Source organism: Orycteropus afer, unplaced genomic scaffold, assembly GCF_000298275.1.
Source record: "Orycteropus afer afer isolate SDZICR_OR568_19922 unplaced genomic scaffold, OryAfe1.0 scaffold00005, whole genome shotgun sequence".
In the NCBI taxonomy this organism is placed as follows: domain Eukaryota; kingdom Metazoa; phylum Chordata; class Mammalia; order Tubulidentata; family Orycteropodidae; genus Orycteropus; species Orycteropus afer.
Window position 1 is genome coordinate 743,562 of NW_006921592.1, and position 15,630 is coordinate 759,191.

Consider the following 15,630-nt stretch of genomic DNA (forward strand, 5'->3'; position numbering starts at 1 on the left):
AAAAAAAAAAAATTATATAGCAGTTTTATTGATTCATACACCATACAATCACTACAGAAGTAGATTGCCCAACCTTCCTTCCGAGGAGTGGCCGGTGGGTTTGAACCGCCAGCCTTCTGGTAGCAGTCAAGTGCCTTAGCTACTGTGCTACCAGAGCTCCTAACATAATAGCTAGTCTTTATTAAACATTCAGTGCCAGCACTTTTAGTGGATTGTGCCATTTAATTTGCATCATTAGGAATTAACCTCATTCCCATTTAATGGATGAGAAAACTGAAGATCAGAGAAGCTAAGTAACTTCCTCAAAAACACAGTAAATGCATAGTAGAGTCAGGATTCAAAGGAGGTCTGTAAGATCACCAAGCAGAGTCCTTAAGCACTGTATCATACTATGTATCTCATTATTTCTTTAAGATGAATTCCAAGAAGTATAAGTGCTAGATTAAGAATAATAGATTTAAAAAAAAAAAAGTCTACTAAATGCTGTCATGTTAGTAATACTATACCAATTTCTACAAGGTTCATTTTTATAGCCTTATCAAAGGATACAAAAGTTGTTGTTGTTAGGTGCTCCTTAGTTGCTTCTGACTTATAGCAACCCTATGTACAACAGATAGGAGCTCTGGTAGCATAGTGCCTAAGGCACTTGACTGCTAACCAAAAGGCTGGCGGTTCAAACTCACCAGCCACTCCTCGGAAGGAAGGTTGGGCAATCTACTTCTGTAGTGATACTGCGTCAGAAACCCAAGGAGGGGTCACTATGAGTCGGGGCCGACTCAACAGCACATAACAACAACAACAACAGAAGGCAACACTGCCCGGTCCTGTGCCATCCTCACAATTGTCACTACTTCTGAGCCCAACATTGCAGTGACTATTATTTTGTCACGTTGAGGGTGTTCCTCTTTTACACGGACCTTCTACTTTACTAAACATGATGTCCTTCTCTCAGGACTGGTCCTTCGTGATAACTTAACCCAAATACATAAGATGAAGTCTCACCATCCTTGCTTCTAAGGAGCATTGGCTGTACTTCCTTCTGAGACAGATTTGTTCATTATTCTGGCAGTTCACAGCATATTCAATAGTCTTCTCCAACACAATAACTCAAATGCATCAATTCTGAGATAGACTGCTATTGGCCATTCTGAATCAAACAATCATATATGATGTTCTATGCCAGGAATGACAAATTGAAGAGGGAGGGTGTTGCCTTTATTGTAAAAAAGAACATTTCAAGATCTATCCTTAAGTACCACGCTGTCAGTGATAGGATAATATTCATACACATACAAAGAAGATCAGTTTATATGACTACTAGTCAAATTTAAGAAATTGAAGTTTACCAACTGTTCTGGTTATGCTAGTGCCACTCTGACAGGAATATACCACAAATGGGATGGCCTTAACAGGAGTTTATTCTCTTACAGTTTGGAAGGCTAGAAGTCCTAGTTCAAAGTGCCAGGCTCTAGGGGCTGGGTGAAAGCCCCTCGACCTTGGGCTTCAGCTCTGCCTCTTGCTCCCGGCCCACTGAAACTACAGGCATCTCTTCACTCAGGCAGCTACTGGCTGCTGAGGCTAACAAGCCCAAGGTGGACAAGCAAAAAGGCACAGTCTTGATGTTACCAAACCACACAGCAGGCCATTAATTCAAGTCCATTCTAAGTTCCGAGGTTGGCAGAGCATGGTAGGCTGCTGAACAATGACACGGCTACATGCATGGTTCAAGTGTGCCATATGCTAGAGACCATTCCCCAAGGCTTCTCCTTATATACAGGAAGTAGACCATATTGCTAAGGCAGCTACTCAGCTGCTCACAATAGATTCCACCATGGAGTTGATTACCAGTCTCATCATAGGGAATACTAGATCCTGTTGTCCAGCCACTCAAACAGGCCCACCCAAGTTGACACACAAAGTTAACTACCACACCCACTTCTACAGTTTGAAATTGATCAAACATGTAATCAAGACATACTGATAATTACTAGTGATTGGAATGTGAAAGCTAGAAACAAGAAAGTTGGCCTTGATGATAGAAAGGATGCCAGAGATTGCATGATAGAATTTTGCAAGACTAATGACTTATTCCTTGCAAACATCTATTTTCAACAACATAAACAGTGACTATATACACATGGACCTTACCAGATGGAATACACAGGAATCAAATTGACTACATCTATGGAAAGAGATGGTAGAGAAGCTCAATATCATTCAGAACAAGGTCAAGAGCTGAGTGTAGAACAGATCATCAATTGTTTATATATAAGTTCAAGCTGAAGCTGAAGAAAATTAAAACAAGTCCATAAGAGCCAAATACAATCTTGAGTATATTCCACCCAAATTTAGAGACCATCTCAAGAAAAGATTGGATATATTGATCACTAATGACCAAAGATAAGACAAGTTGTGGAAGGACATCATCCATGAAGAAAGCAAAAGGTCATTAAAAACATAGGAAAGAAAGAAAAGACCAAAATAGATGTCAAAAGAGACCCTGAAACTTGGTGAACACAGATTAGCTAAAGTTAATGGAAGAAATGAAAAGTAAAAGAGCTGAAGATTTCAAAAGGTGGCTCAAGATGACAAAGTAAAGTATTATAATGAAATGTACAAAGACCTGGAGTTAGAAAACCAAAAGGTAAGTACACATTCAGTATCTCTCAAGATGAAACAAATGAAGACAAATTCCAGTTTGAGTTGCAATATTCAAAGAGTCTATGGGCGAAATACTGAATGATATAGGAAGCATTAGAAAAAAATGGAAGTGACAGAGTCACTGTTCCAGAAAGAATTGGTTGACATTCAACCACTTCAGAAGGCAGCACACGATCAAGAACTGATGATACTGAAGGAAGAAGTTCAAGCTACACTTAAGGCGTTAGTGAAAAACAAGCCTCCAGGAATTGACAGAATACCCATTGAGATATTTCCACAAACAGATGCAATGTTGGAAGGACGTACTCATCTATGCCAAGAAATTTGGATGACAGCTACCTGGAAGAGATCCACATAGGTGCCCATTCCATAGAAAGGTAATATAACAGAATGCAAATACTACTGAACAATATCATTAATATCATACACAAGTTAAATTTTGCTGAAGATAATTCAAGAACTATTGCAGCAGTACACTGACAGGGAACTGCCAGAAATTCAAGCTGGATTCCGAAAAGGATGTGGAACAAGGGATATCACTGCTGATATTAGGTGAATCCTGGCTGAAAGCAAAGAATACCGGAAAAATGTTTACCTGTGTTTTATATGCACAGGCATTTCACTATGGATCATAACAATATGGATAACATTTTGAAGAATGGGAATTCCGTAACACTTAATTGTGTTCATGAGAAACCTGTACATAGACAAATATGCAGTCACTCAAACAGAACTAGAGGACACCACGCAGTTTGAAAACAGGAAAGTAGTGTTAGTTGTATTCTTTCACCATATTTATTCAATCTGTATGCCAATCAAATAATCTGAGAAACAGGACTATATATAAGATGACCATGGAATCAAGATTGGAGAAAGATTCATTAACAATCTGGGATATGCAGATGATAAATCCTTGTTTGCTGAAAGTTAAGAAAATTGAAGCATTTACTGATGAAGATCAAAGACTACAGGCTTTTAGCATGGATTATACCCCAACATAAAGAAAACTAAAATCTTCACAACTGTACCAATAGGCAATATCATGATAAATGGAAGAAAAGATTGAAGTTATCAAGGATTTCATTTCACTTGGATCCACATCCAATGCCCATGAAACCAACAGTTAAGAGATCAAATGACATATTGCATTGGGCAAATCTGCTGTAAAAGACTTATTTCTTTAAAGACCTCTTTAAAGTGTTAAAAAGCAAAGATGTCACTTCAAGGACTAAGGAATGCCTGACTCAAGCCCTGGTATTTTGCAAATGCCTCATATAAACACAAAAGCTAGATATTGAGTAAAGAAGACTGAAGAATTGATGCATGGACTACCAGAAGAATGAACAAATATGTCTTGGAAGGAGTACAGCCAGGATGCTCCTTAGAAGTGAGGATTGTGAGACTTCCTCTCACATACTTTGGACATGTTATCAGGAGGGACCGGTTCTTGGAGAAGGACATTATACTTGGTAAGCAGAGGGTCTGCAATAAAAAGGAAGCTCCTCAATGAGACAGCTTGACACAGTGGGTGCAACAATAGACTCAAACTTAGCAACAATTGTGAGGATGGTGCATGACCAGAAAGTATTGCGAGTGTTGTACATAGGGTTGCTAGGAGTTGAAACTGACTCAATGACACCTAACAATAGACATCTGGTACTTTGTGGTTACTTCCTCTGACAGATGAAGCGTAGCAGGACATGATTTCCTAGCTGGCCGAATGGCTTATGAAAAGAGAAAAGGGGATTTTGCCAATTCAGCACTGTTCACTGAGACTAACGAGGGAGTTAGAGATGCTGTGGCCCAGTGCTGGCACACATAGGAAGAATGCCAAGTTCCTCAAGGGCAGGGCACAGGAACTATATGCAAGCCTAGGTGTGAATCCAGACACCTGGGACAATACACCACTAATGAGTTGTCCTCTTTAATGTCAGATAATGTCAAGTCACCAAGAATTTCACCTTAGAGCCACATGTTCCCGATATTTCAGCTTAGAGCCTCATGTTCCTGATATTATGAGAATGCCCTTGAAACGGTCCAAATCCTGGCAGGAAAGTCCCAAAGCTGTCAGCTCCCATGGACTTTTTATCCTCACCCTCCGTGTCAGCTGCAGAGCTGAGATGACCACTATAAGCATTCTCTGTTCCCTACAACCCACCAAATAACCTGCAGTCACTCCTAGAGACTGTTCCAATCTGTCCAGCCCGGATGAAGAGCCATTTGTCTGTGCTCTGGATCCTGGGCTTCCCTTGGTTTGTGCAAGTGCGACCCTGCTTTGTAATTGTTGTTGTCTGCTTCCTAAGCAAGATTTTTAATTTGTTGACAGCAAGCTCTTTGTCTTTACAATGCCACCTCCAGTGCCTAGAAATAATGGAGTTTCAGTACTTTTTTATGAATAAATTGCACCAAGTTGATCAAACACATTTGTAGCCAGCTCTATGTAAACTTTCTACCTATGGGGAGCAGGGAAAGGAACTAAAAATTCGGAGTCTCTATTAGCTGTCAGTACTTTATGTACACTGAGGCAGGTAGCAGAGCTCCCATTTTATTGATGGAAATTTAAGGCCTTGTTTTCTACACACAGCTAGCAGAGTCAGAAACTGAACTTAGGTCAATTATGGTTCTAGGCCGTTGAGCTTTCCATTCCGCTAGGTGGCTTCCCCTCCTGAAGCTCAAGGACTTTTAATTGGAGGGAAAAGCTCCTTTTCTAGAATTGTTCCCTAAAAATCCCTCAGAAGTAAAAATTCTCCTATTTGTCCTGGAGGAATCTCTGGCTAATCTTTGGAATCTCTGGAAACAAAGAGAGAAGAGGGACCCGAGGAAGAGAGATGTAAGAAGAGGGTGATGAGCAAGAATTGGAGACTACCTCCCCATTACTCTGAAAGCACCACTTGGGACACTCTGACCTCTCACTTGACCTCTTCTGGTTGTCCCGAGTCCAGGAAACTTCTTAGATGAGTACCTTAGATCCTTATGGCATTGTGGTATCATGAGGAGGAAAAAACAGAAAAGCTACAGTATATAGGAAGGTGCACCATGACACCTGGTTCTCATTATGATGATCAATAAGCAGTGCAACCAGGGCAACATGTAAGTAGTTAAAATTCTCTGGAGCCCGTCATCTCCTTTCTAAACTGGAGGGATTAGCTGTGACAATTTCTAACCTGGCTTTGCATCCTAGTAACCACTGTGATCCTGGGAAAAATATTGATCTCTAGATCCCATCTTCATTTCAATTTAGCTCTAGTCAGATAATTCAAAGGTTCAGCCAAGTTTGGGACACCTGGTGAGCCTTCTGGTGCGCAGAGGACACCAGGAAAAGACAGCCAGTGATTCAGCACATAAAGTCATTTATCAAAGACTACCAAGAAATAACAATTTCAGTTTTATAAAGCTTAATAATCCCTTCCTTCTTCAGGGCAAAGTTAGTTATGCACAGTTTTCCTTTATTGGTTAAACCTGCCTCTTCTATCAATGTTCTGCCTTACCCACTGCCCTCCATTATTCTGACTCACTTGCCATAGTTTCCAAGGCTGTAATCTTTACAGAAGCAGCTGCCTCATCTTTCTCCTGCGGAGCAACAGGTGGGTTTGTGCTGCAAACATTTTGGTTAGCAGCTGAGCACTTTAAACACTACATCACCAGGGCACCATGCTCTGCCTGGAGAAAGCCAAAAACTTAAATGGCAAGGAATGCACACTTTATCTATCTATCTATATAACTGCCAAGGTTTCTCGGGAGGCATCCGCTGTCACAATCCACTCTGAGATGCTGGACCATTAGTTCCTCTATTTCCCTCCTTTAAAGCTCCTCTGACGATGAGCTATCATCAGAAGATTTAAAGGGCAGACAGGCAGTAGGCCCATGGAGACTAAATAACAACCCTACCTTGACGTCTAACTTGGCCAGATGTTGTAAAACCCAGATCCTATGGGACCAGGCATTATAGTTGCTTGAGTATCTTCCCGCAGCTTCACCACAGACCTCCATCTCTTCCTGTATTAGTCGCTGTGTCCGTTCTGCAGGAATTGTTCCCAAGTTTCCTTTAATCACAAAGGAAGGCAAGGAGGTTTCCTGAATTAGCTGTTGTAGCACCCATCGCCTGGTTAGGTGGCATCAGGGAAAGACAATGAGGAAAAAATGTAAGCCACAGAGGAAAACAACAGTTTTCTTTGTTCGTAGTTTCATTTTCATTCACAGATAATGAAAAATAATACCTGTTTCTAAACCCAGGCTATTTTTTTTTTTTCTGCTTTGGGGTTGGGTAGGGAGAAAGGGGAGTTAGGGGCTTTTGTTAGTTCGTTTGAAAAGACATAATTAAAATTAGCAACATGAATAAGAAGAAAATGGGACAAACTAAAGAAAAATCTTCCTAAAACAAAAACCTGTCACAAAGAATGCTGTCATTTCCAAAATGGTATCTTCAAATTTGGCCAGGAAATGTAAAGGCAACTAGTGTGTCTGTGTAATTGGGGAAGGAGGGTAACAATTAATATCTGGTAAATACTAGAAGGAGTCATGGTTGGTATCTTTAACTACTTGTGCACACCTTACCTTCTCTCTACCTCCTCTATCAGAAGCGTATTTATCTGCAAATAAGAAACTGCATTATGACAGCTTTCATTAAGCAAAATTTCTATACTCTTGCATAGAATCGTGAAGGAAACAAATACAATGTAATTAGTTACTCCATCAAGGAGGTTTCAAAATGTCTCTATCCACAGATATCCCCCTTGTCTATTTAAGATTTACATTTGCATACATTTAAATCAAAAGTACTAAAAAAGTGTTTCTACTTAGTGTCTTCAGTTTTTACAAGTATTTTGTCATATGAAAGCATTCTTTTAGACTAAAAATTTCCAAAGACACACAGGAAATTGAGTAAGAAAACTTTTTTGTCATTTTTATATAATGGAAATTTTTACTTAATAAAAATTTTTACTTTACCTTTATTATAATTAGACAAGTCAATAAATGGATGGATACATATTTAACAGTCCCCTCTTCACCAGTACCCTATTCCAAGCCCCAATACATAGTCATTCTAACTCTCTGAGGTCCACTATCTCAATTTCCAGTAAGGAAGAGAAACTAATCTGTGGTTTGAAGGAGCCGCTTTGTAATGCTAGCCAAGATTACAGCTAAGCTATAGCCTGAACTAAAATAAGATCCTTAAACTGCCCAGCATTTGAGAAAAGTTAACAGTGTTAATAAAGTTAATAAACAGAACAGATGGCTTCAGAGAATCTCCCCACTGACCACCACCGGCATGGCCGCACCACTCCATTTTCGACAGATGAGAGTAGCTACCTGGGGTTTAAGAGGAAGATGCTTCCAGATATAATCAGGTTTCTAAAGGAGTCCTTACATCCACTTTGCCTCTCTGCCTCAGGCCTTTAACCTAAAAAAGTCCTTTAACCTAAAAAAGTCCTTTGCATTTATGGTTTTAGCAACTTTAGCTCAGCCCACACACCATTCACCTCAGCTGCCCTTGTCTTCCTCTTAAGTTAATGTTAGTAACCACCACCACTACCATCTTTATCAGGAACACACTCTAACATACTTTAAAACCCAAGTTGCTCATTACAGCTGCATCTCTAAATGCAACCTCCATGACTCGATAGTTAATAATAATAGCTAACATTTATTGACATTTAATATGTGGTAGCCTAAGGCACTTAACTGCTAACCAGAAGGCTGGTGGTTCAAACCCACCAGCCACTCCTCGGAAGGAAGGCTGGGCAATCTACTTCCATAGTGATACCGCCTCAGAAACCCAAGAAGGGGTCGCTATGAGTCGGGTCCGACTCGACAGCACATAACAACAACAACAACAACAACAAGTGTTTGCATGCATCCTCTCATGTAAGACACCACCATTAATGATGAGGTAGGTGTTATTTTTTTGTTTATTTTTATTTACAAATGAGGAAATGGAGGCTTGGAGAAGTTAAGTAATTTCCCAAGATCACGCAGGTATAAGTGAAGGCACCCAGATCTAAACACAGGTAACTGACATCAGAACTCATGCTCTGAACCACCATGCAATCCTGCCTCAGATTCCATGTTTATTTCTCCAGCCATTCTCAATCCAAAGAACATTATGATATAAATTAGACATACCTGTGAATCCACGTTTCTGGACTCTTTGGAAACTTAGTTAAGGCTAATTTTCCCAGATGTAAGTCCTTAATTGGATTTAAAGTGCCAGAAAGGATCAGCTCTTTCCTGCAAAAGAGAAAGGACCATTACTCCATCCTTCTATTCAAACATTATAAATGGCTATTAATATAAACTCAATGTGAAATGAATTTCCAAAAATTAAAAAACCCAAACTTTAAACCACTATGATATATAATAACACTCTCATAAATGCCACACACAGCAATCAAGAGTGTATTTTCATAATCTTGAAGTAGTAAGTTGATAAGCACAGATGAATGCTCTTAAACAAGAGTGAAATGTTAACTATTTGGGAGAGGATATAGGGGTTTTTTGGCCTGTTTCACTTCCATAAAGTAAATGAACTGACATTACTATTTGTAGGACAGTTCCAATACCAGTCAAGAATTGCTCTCGCTTCCTAAATAGGGCTTGCTATGGTCTGGACAGGGAGCTCTTGTAGCATAGTGGCTAAGACACTTGCCTGCTAACCAGACGGCTGGCGGTTCAAACCCACCAGCCACTCCTCGGAAGGAAGGTTGGGCAATCCTACTTCCGTAGTAATCCTGCCTCGGAAACCCAAGGAGGGGTCACTATGAGTCGGGTTTGACTCGACGGCACATAACAACAACAACATGGTCTGGACCACTACCAAATAATACACATAATAACAGCACACTGTACAATTAAAATAACAAGAAACAAAATCATTCATCGAATTACCACTCCAACAAAATTACTTTTTATTTTTGAGTTTTCCCTTCTACCTTTTGTCCAGATGCATATATTTTAACATTCCATAACCTACTCTTGTTACGTCTTAAGAACTTCCCCATGGTCCTATATAATCTTTATAATAAATATTTTAAAAGACCAGTTTTCATTTAGTGGCTGTGCTGTAATTTAATGACCTTTTCCCTACTGCTAGACATGTAGGTTGCTTCCAAATTTCTGCTATTCTAAAAGAACTTTTTTTGGGGGGGAGGGGAGTTTGTGCTTTTGACTTCTTTCTTTTGCACTATTAGGATAAATTTTCAAAAGAATCATTACCAGGTGAAATACCTGCACGGCCTTGATATTCTCAACCAATCCCTTTTTGAAATATAAGCAGCAGAAATAATATGTTACTAGCAATGAGAGGGTTTTTACTGTTGCTGCTGTTTTAAAAACAGTTCAAAAGCAGCCAAAGCTTCAACGCAATTAAGAAATCATGTAAGATCACTCCATTGATTTCTTAGGTAAGTAAAATTTAGGTTAAAATTTAATTTCATGGGTAATTGTTTGAAAATAAGCTCTGATATTTTTTAAAATAAAATTATATCATTTGCTACTATTTTACCAGTCTTAAAATGTCACTCCTGTGGTAGAGCTGGTGACTCATTTATTTTAGAGTTCAGTGCTAACAAAACCAGAGTCCAGCTCTTGTAGTTAGTTATCTATTTAGACGGATTTAGTCTCTAAATATTGCAATACATTTTCTTTCCAACAACAATGTACCATCTTTAAATTTTTTCTTTGATGAGGAAAATCACTTTTTAATGAAAATACTAAATAGTGATACACTTCCATTTTATAATCATTTTCAGGTCACTAGGAGTGCTGGTAGCGTAGTGCCTAAGGCACTTGACTGCTAACCAGAAAGCTGGCAGTTCAAACCCACTGGCCACTCCTCAGAAGGAAGGTTGGGCAATCTACTTCTGTAGTGATACTGCCTCGGAAACCCAGGGAGGGGTTGCTAATAGTCAGATCCAACTCGACATCAGTGAGAGAGAATTTAAATCAATAGGCTATGTATGACTGAAGGATATGAACTCCTGGAGCTTAGCATCAGCTTTTCTGGTCACTCAAAGATGTTTTGCTTACTCTATACTCACAGACTAATGTAATAATGGGACTTTATTATGAAGTCAACCTCTTTCATCAAGTAAGTCACCAATATTCAAAGTAAAGAAGCAGCCATATTTTAAAATATAACCAATTGAATTTTAAAATTATATGTATCAGTCACTGTAATCAGAAGACTGGCTTAAAAACACTTTTTTTAAAAAAAATTGTGATTTGGGTGAAATTTTATAAAGCAGATTCATTTTACATTCCACAGTTCATACACATTTTGTTTTATGACACTGGTTACACTCCCTGCAGTGTAAGAACTCACCTCTCACTTCCTCCCTGTGGTTACCCTTCCTTCCTCTGTGGTCCTTCTTGACTAGTATTCCTGCCTCCCTACCTTTTTCCCTGTACAAATGCTGCCCTTCTGGTCTCCCATGGCAGACTGTTCTAAGGAGTGCATTTCCCTGGTATAGGTGTTCATCTGATAGGCCTGTCTATTGTTGGCTGAGAGTTAAGCCACAGGAGTAAGTTCAATTCCAGGCCCAAAGGGTGACTAAGAGTCATAGTCTTAGGGGTTTCACCAGTCTCTATCAGATCAATAAGCCTAGTCTTTTCTATGATTTTCAGTTTTGTTCCACATTTTTTCTCCCACTGTATCCAGGATCTCCAATTTTGATCCCTTTCTGAGTGGTTGGCACTGGTAGTCAGGCATCATCTAGTTCCTCTGGTCTCAGGGTCATATCGGTTGAAGTTCTCATGGTTCATTAGTCCTTTGGACTAACTGTTTCCATGCATCTTTGATTTTCTTCACTCTTCTTTGCTCTGGACAAGGAGAGACCAACAGTTGCCACTTAGATGGCTGCTCGTAAGCTTTTAAGACCCCAGTTGCTACTCACTGAAGTAAGATGTAGAACTTTGTATACCATGTTGTGTCAATTGATCTTGATGTCCCCCACAACCATGGTCCCCAGTCTTCAAGCCCAGTAACCTGCTCCCTCAAGGTGATTATTTGTGGCTAAGAAGTTATCGTAACTGCCTCTTGTTATGCTTAAACTGCATAACAACTGCATTTTTATAGTACATACAAAAACATATGTAGGAATATCATCTGCCAAACCTATGTCTGGTTATAAGTATATTCCCATTTGCCTATCCATACCTGGTCTTCTTGCCTATCTAACTATGTATCTACCCATAGATTAGCGTTTGCTATTACTGATGATGCTGTATTGTGTATGCAATAGTATTTGCCTTTATTTATTGTCTGGACCTCTTGTGCACTTCTTCATGTCTTCCTTTTCCTTAGTGACATTGTGCCAGTCACCACTTTTGTTATATTGCTTTTCCCTTCACCCATATCAAATCTGACTCTTAATTATTCCTATCCCTATCATTTCCCCAAGATGGCAATACCCACAAACTGAACGACAGATGTACTGTGCGATCTTTTAGCAGTTTGCGAGACATAGTCAAAATCTTTGAAGGTTTTCTAGAGTTACGCAATAATTAAATGGAAGTTTGAATATTTGATTTTCAATAGAGACCACACGGGGCTGGATCAAGCTTCCAAATCTGGTTGTATTTTGCTCAAAATGTACATATGATTCTATGTGTTAATCAATTTTACTAACACAAATCAAAATTTACTAGAATACATATACACAATGGATTTTGAAAAAAAAATAAGATTTCCTTTATACTCATCTAGCATAAAATTTTACTAATCATCTTATTGGAGTAATTTTCAACTTTAACTACTATTACCATAATTTAAATTGATTTATGAAGCAATTCTCCTTTACCAGAAGACCAAAACATACATAATCAAAAACAAACAAAAAACCCAGCTTTAAAAGAATCACAAAAAATCTCCTAGTCCAACTCTTCTTTCACAGATAAGGAAACTAAAACTCTGAGAAGTTAAAGTTTTGCCTAAAGTCAAATGCCAGTTAACTGATGAAACAGAACTCAGTTTCATGGATCTTAGGACTAGGTTCTTTCTCCTACTCTAAGATGCCCTTATAGAACATACGATGAATAAATAAATCCAACCACTCCTCACTCATCAACATGGTTAGGTTTCAAAGACCAGGTTGTTATGCGAAAATCAGCATTATGCAGAAATGGAGGCTGACCATTATCAAACCACAAAATGGTGGATAACTGCATCATCATATAACTGCCAAATTACATCATTACATAATTGCCAAACCACTGAGAACCATGGCCTACACAAGGTAACACAAAAACTTAACCATCACAGCCACCATTGCTCTCACCTAGCACTCTTGGCACTTTCACTGCCAGACATGTCATTAATGCACAAAACAGTCAGAAAGCAGATTTTTTACTATTTTCATAAATGCAAAATGTTGGATAGAGAGAGAGTTGGTAAGTGAGGCGTAGATGTGTACACATATATACATTATGCTAGTAAATGTCTTTTATTATTGAAGGATTTCCAATTCCTCTGTAATAATGAGGAATGTGTTAACATGAATAAAACTGGTACTGCTATTTCCCTCTTACCTTCACTTAATTTTCACTGCATTTGATTTTATTATGATCAGTGCCCAGTCTACACATTGAATATTTACTATGTGCCATACAAGGGGGTGAGGGGGGTGAGGAGGTTGGAAGACACGGTTCCTACCCTTAAGAAAGCTCTCAGTTGTTAAGCTTACAGGACATTGTTAAATGTTTCCTATGCTGATTATTTTTCCTCCTCTCCCCAAAGTCTAGAACAGTGTTGTCCAGTAGCGATATGATGGAAGTCAAAAACATGAGCCATATATATAATTTAAAATTGTTAGCAGCTCATTAAAACCAAGTATGCATATAGTTTTATTAAACTTAGTATGTCTGAAATTATATGGAGTGTATCTAAGATTGTATAGAGTTTATACAAGATTTCTTAAAATCAGTGACAAATATGAAATTCTGTAGGTATTATTAAACACTATCTCAAAACATAACCTTGCTTACACTACACAGAAAAATAATAAGACATGGCTTAATTCATCTTTAAAGATAAACAGCTATGATTTATGGTTCTTTCCTAAAGGGAAACTTAAAATTCATTCAAAATGTTCAATGAGACTTCATTTTTATTCATTTATAATTTATATTGTTTTTCTGTAAGAAAATTTGTGTTAATCTAAGGGACTACCAACTTGCTTAAATTTATATTAATTTTATATAATTTAAATTTATATAGTTTAGCTGAAAATACTTCAATGGAAAACATGAAGCTGGTATGAATTTTAATATTTCTATAAAGTATTTTGTGTACAAAAGCTGCAAAAAGCAGAATCAACTTCAAAAATTAATAAAATGTGAACCCAAAACTCTAAGTCTCAGGGATTTCAAGTGATTTGTCCCACAGAGGTCACAGTGTTAGTGAATAAACTGAGACTAAAGTCTTAAAGCCTTGAATCCGCATCCTGCACACCTTCCACTGCAATGCAGTGCTTCTCAAACATACCAATCAACGTCTTACAAGGCAACCAGTTGTGCCAAGTGCCCTCATCTCTAGAAAAAGGGAGAAAAATAAATGTGTGTATTGAACAGTATACCATAATTCAGCATGATAATATGCATTTCAGGCAAAAAACTTTACGGAGAACACATATAGGCGTGCAAAAGGGGCAAACCGTATGTGCTAGAATTGTCCTGGAGATATAAAAAAATGGGTTGAAAAACTAAGTGTATGATATCATATATGTATGGTTTATATTTCATTTTTTAAAAAGCTAACAATTCATGGAGTTTATATGTCTTCAGAAACTTGTTTAAAATTCATCTTTTCACTGACGATAATGACATACCTCACATTCCATGCAGTGGTAAAGTCTGGGTTTAGAAGCAGCAAGGTGCATGTGACATCTATCAACTCTAAAATAAAGAGAAGTCATATTAAAAACAACAGTCCTCCCTTGAAACTAGTGCCCTGAGATAATCTTTAAACCTTAAACCAAAAAATACCCCCTGAAGTTATCTTAAAATCAACAACAGCTTAGCTTAACTAGTAAAAAAAAGGTCTGCCTTGAGCATTACACTCTAAAGTACTATCTACATGGGATCAAATGGATGACAGCAACTCAAAAGATTAGATAGGACTTTTAGGAGGCAGTGAGTTTATGTTAATGAGGGAGGAACAACTCAGAAAAGGAGGATGCAAAGGTTGCACAACTCAAATAATGTCACCAACATCACTAAACTGTACATGTAGATACTGTTGAACTGGTGTATGTTTTGCTATGTGTATTCTCAACAACACCAAAATAAATAAAACTTAGGGGAAAAAAAAAAAGAACAGAAAAAAATCAAAACAAATAGTCATACTCTTTAGAGTTTGTCTTCTCTTTCTTTTAAGGTCCTCTTTACTTCTTATAGGAGTTCTGGTGGCACTATGGTTAAGGCACTGGGCTGCTAAACAAAAGTGAATGGTTTGAACCCACCAGTCATTCCACAGAAGGAAGATGAGGCAGTCTGCTTCTGAAAAATTTACAGCCTTGGAAACCCTATAGGGGTCACTATGAGTCGGAATTGACTTCATGGCAGTGGGTTTGGTTTGTTTTTTTTGTGTGTGATAGTTATTTTCTTAAGATATATTTCCAAGAGAGGAACTAATATGTCACAATAATATAAACAGCAGTATGGCTCCTAATAAGTTATAAATTGTCCTCTAAACAGGCAGTATCTATCTATATTGTCAAGAATAACATGAGTATACTTAGGTCTCTGTAATTCTGGCTTATATAAATTTATTTTTAAAAGTGGATGTGGCAAATATAACATGATACTTTGTTTCTGTTTTAATTTACTTTTTTAATATATATTTATTACTATGAACATTTTTCTATATTTATTATTTGTAGTTCATCTTATGAATAGTCTATTCATATTATGAATAGGAGATCCATATTTGTGCCCATTCCAAAGAAAGGTGATCCCACAGAATGTAGAAATTAT

At 38.0% G+C, this 15,630-nt stretch overlaps 1 protein-coding gene across 1 annotated transcript in view; it reads right to left on the reverse strand.

Moving 5' to 3' along the window:
* The window catches only part of PTAR1 (protein prenyltransferase alpha subunit repeat containing 1), an 81,088-nt gene that overhangs the window by 15,112 nt on the left and 50,346 nt on the right, over nucleotides 1-15,630 (reverse strand). The window contains exons 3-5 of the mRNA XM_042780703.1: nucleotides 14,484-14,550; nucleotides 8,785-8,889; nucleotides 6,550-6,763 (exon numbers count right to left, since the gene is read on the reverse strand). Coding sequence (XP_042636637.1) covers nucleotides 6,550-6,763; nucleotides 8,785-8,889; nucleotides 14,484-14,550 — 386 coding nt within the window. The remainder of the gene's footprint in view (nucleotides 1-6,549; nucleotides 6,764-8,784; nucleotides 8,890-14,483; nucleotides 14,551-15,630) is intronic.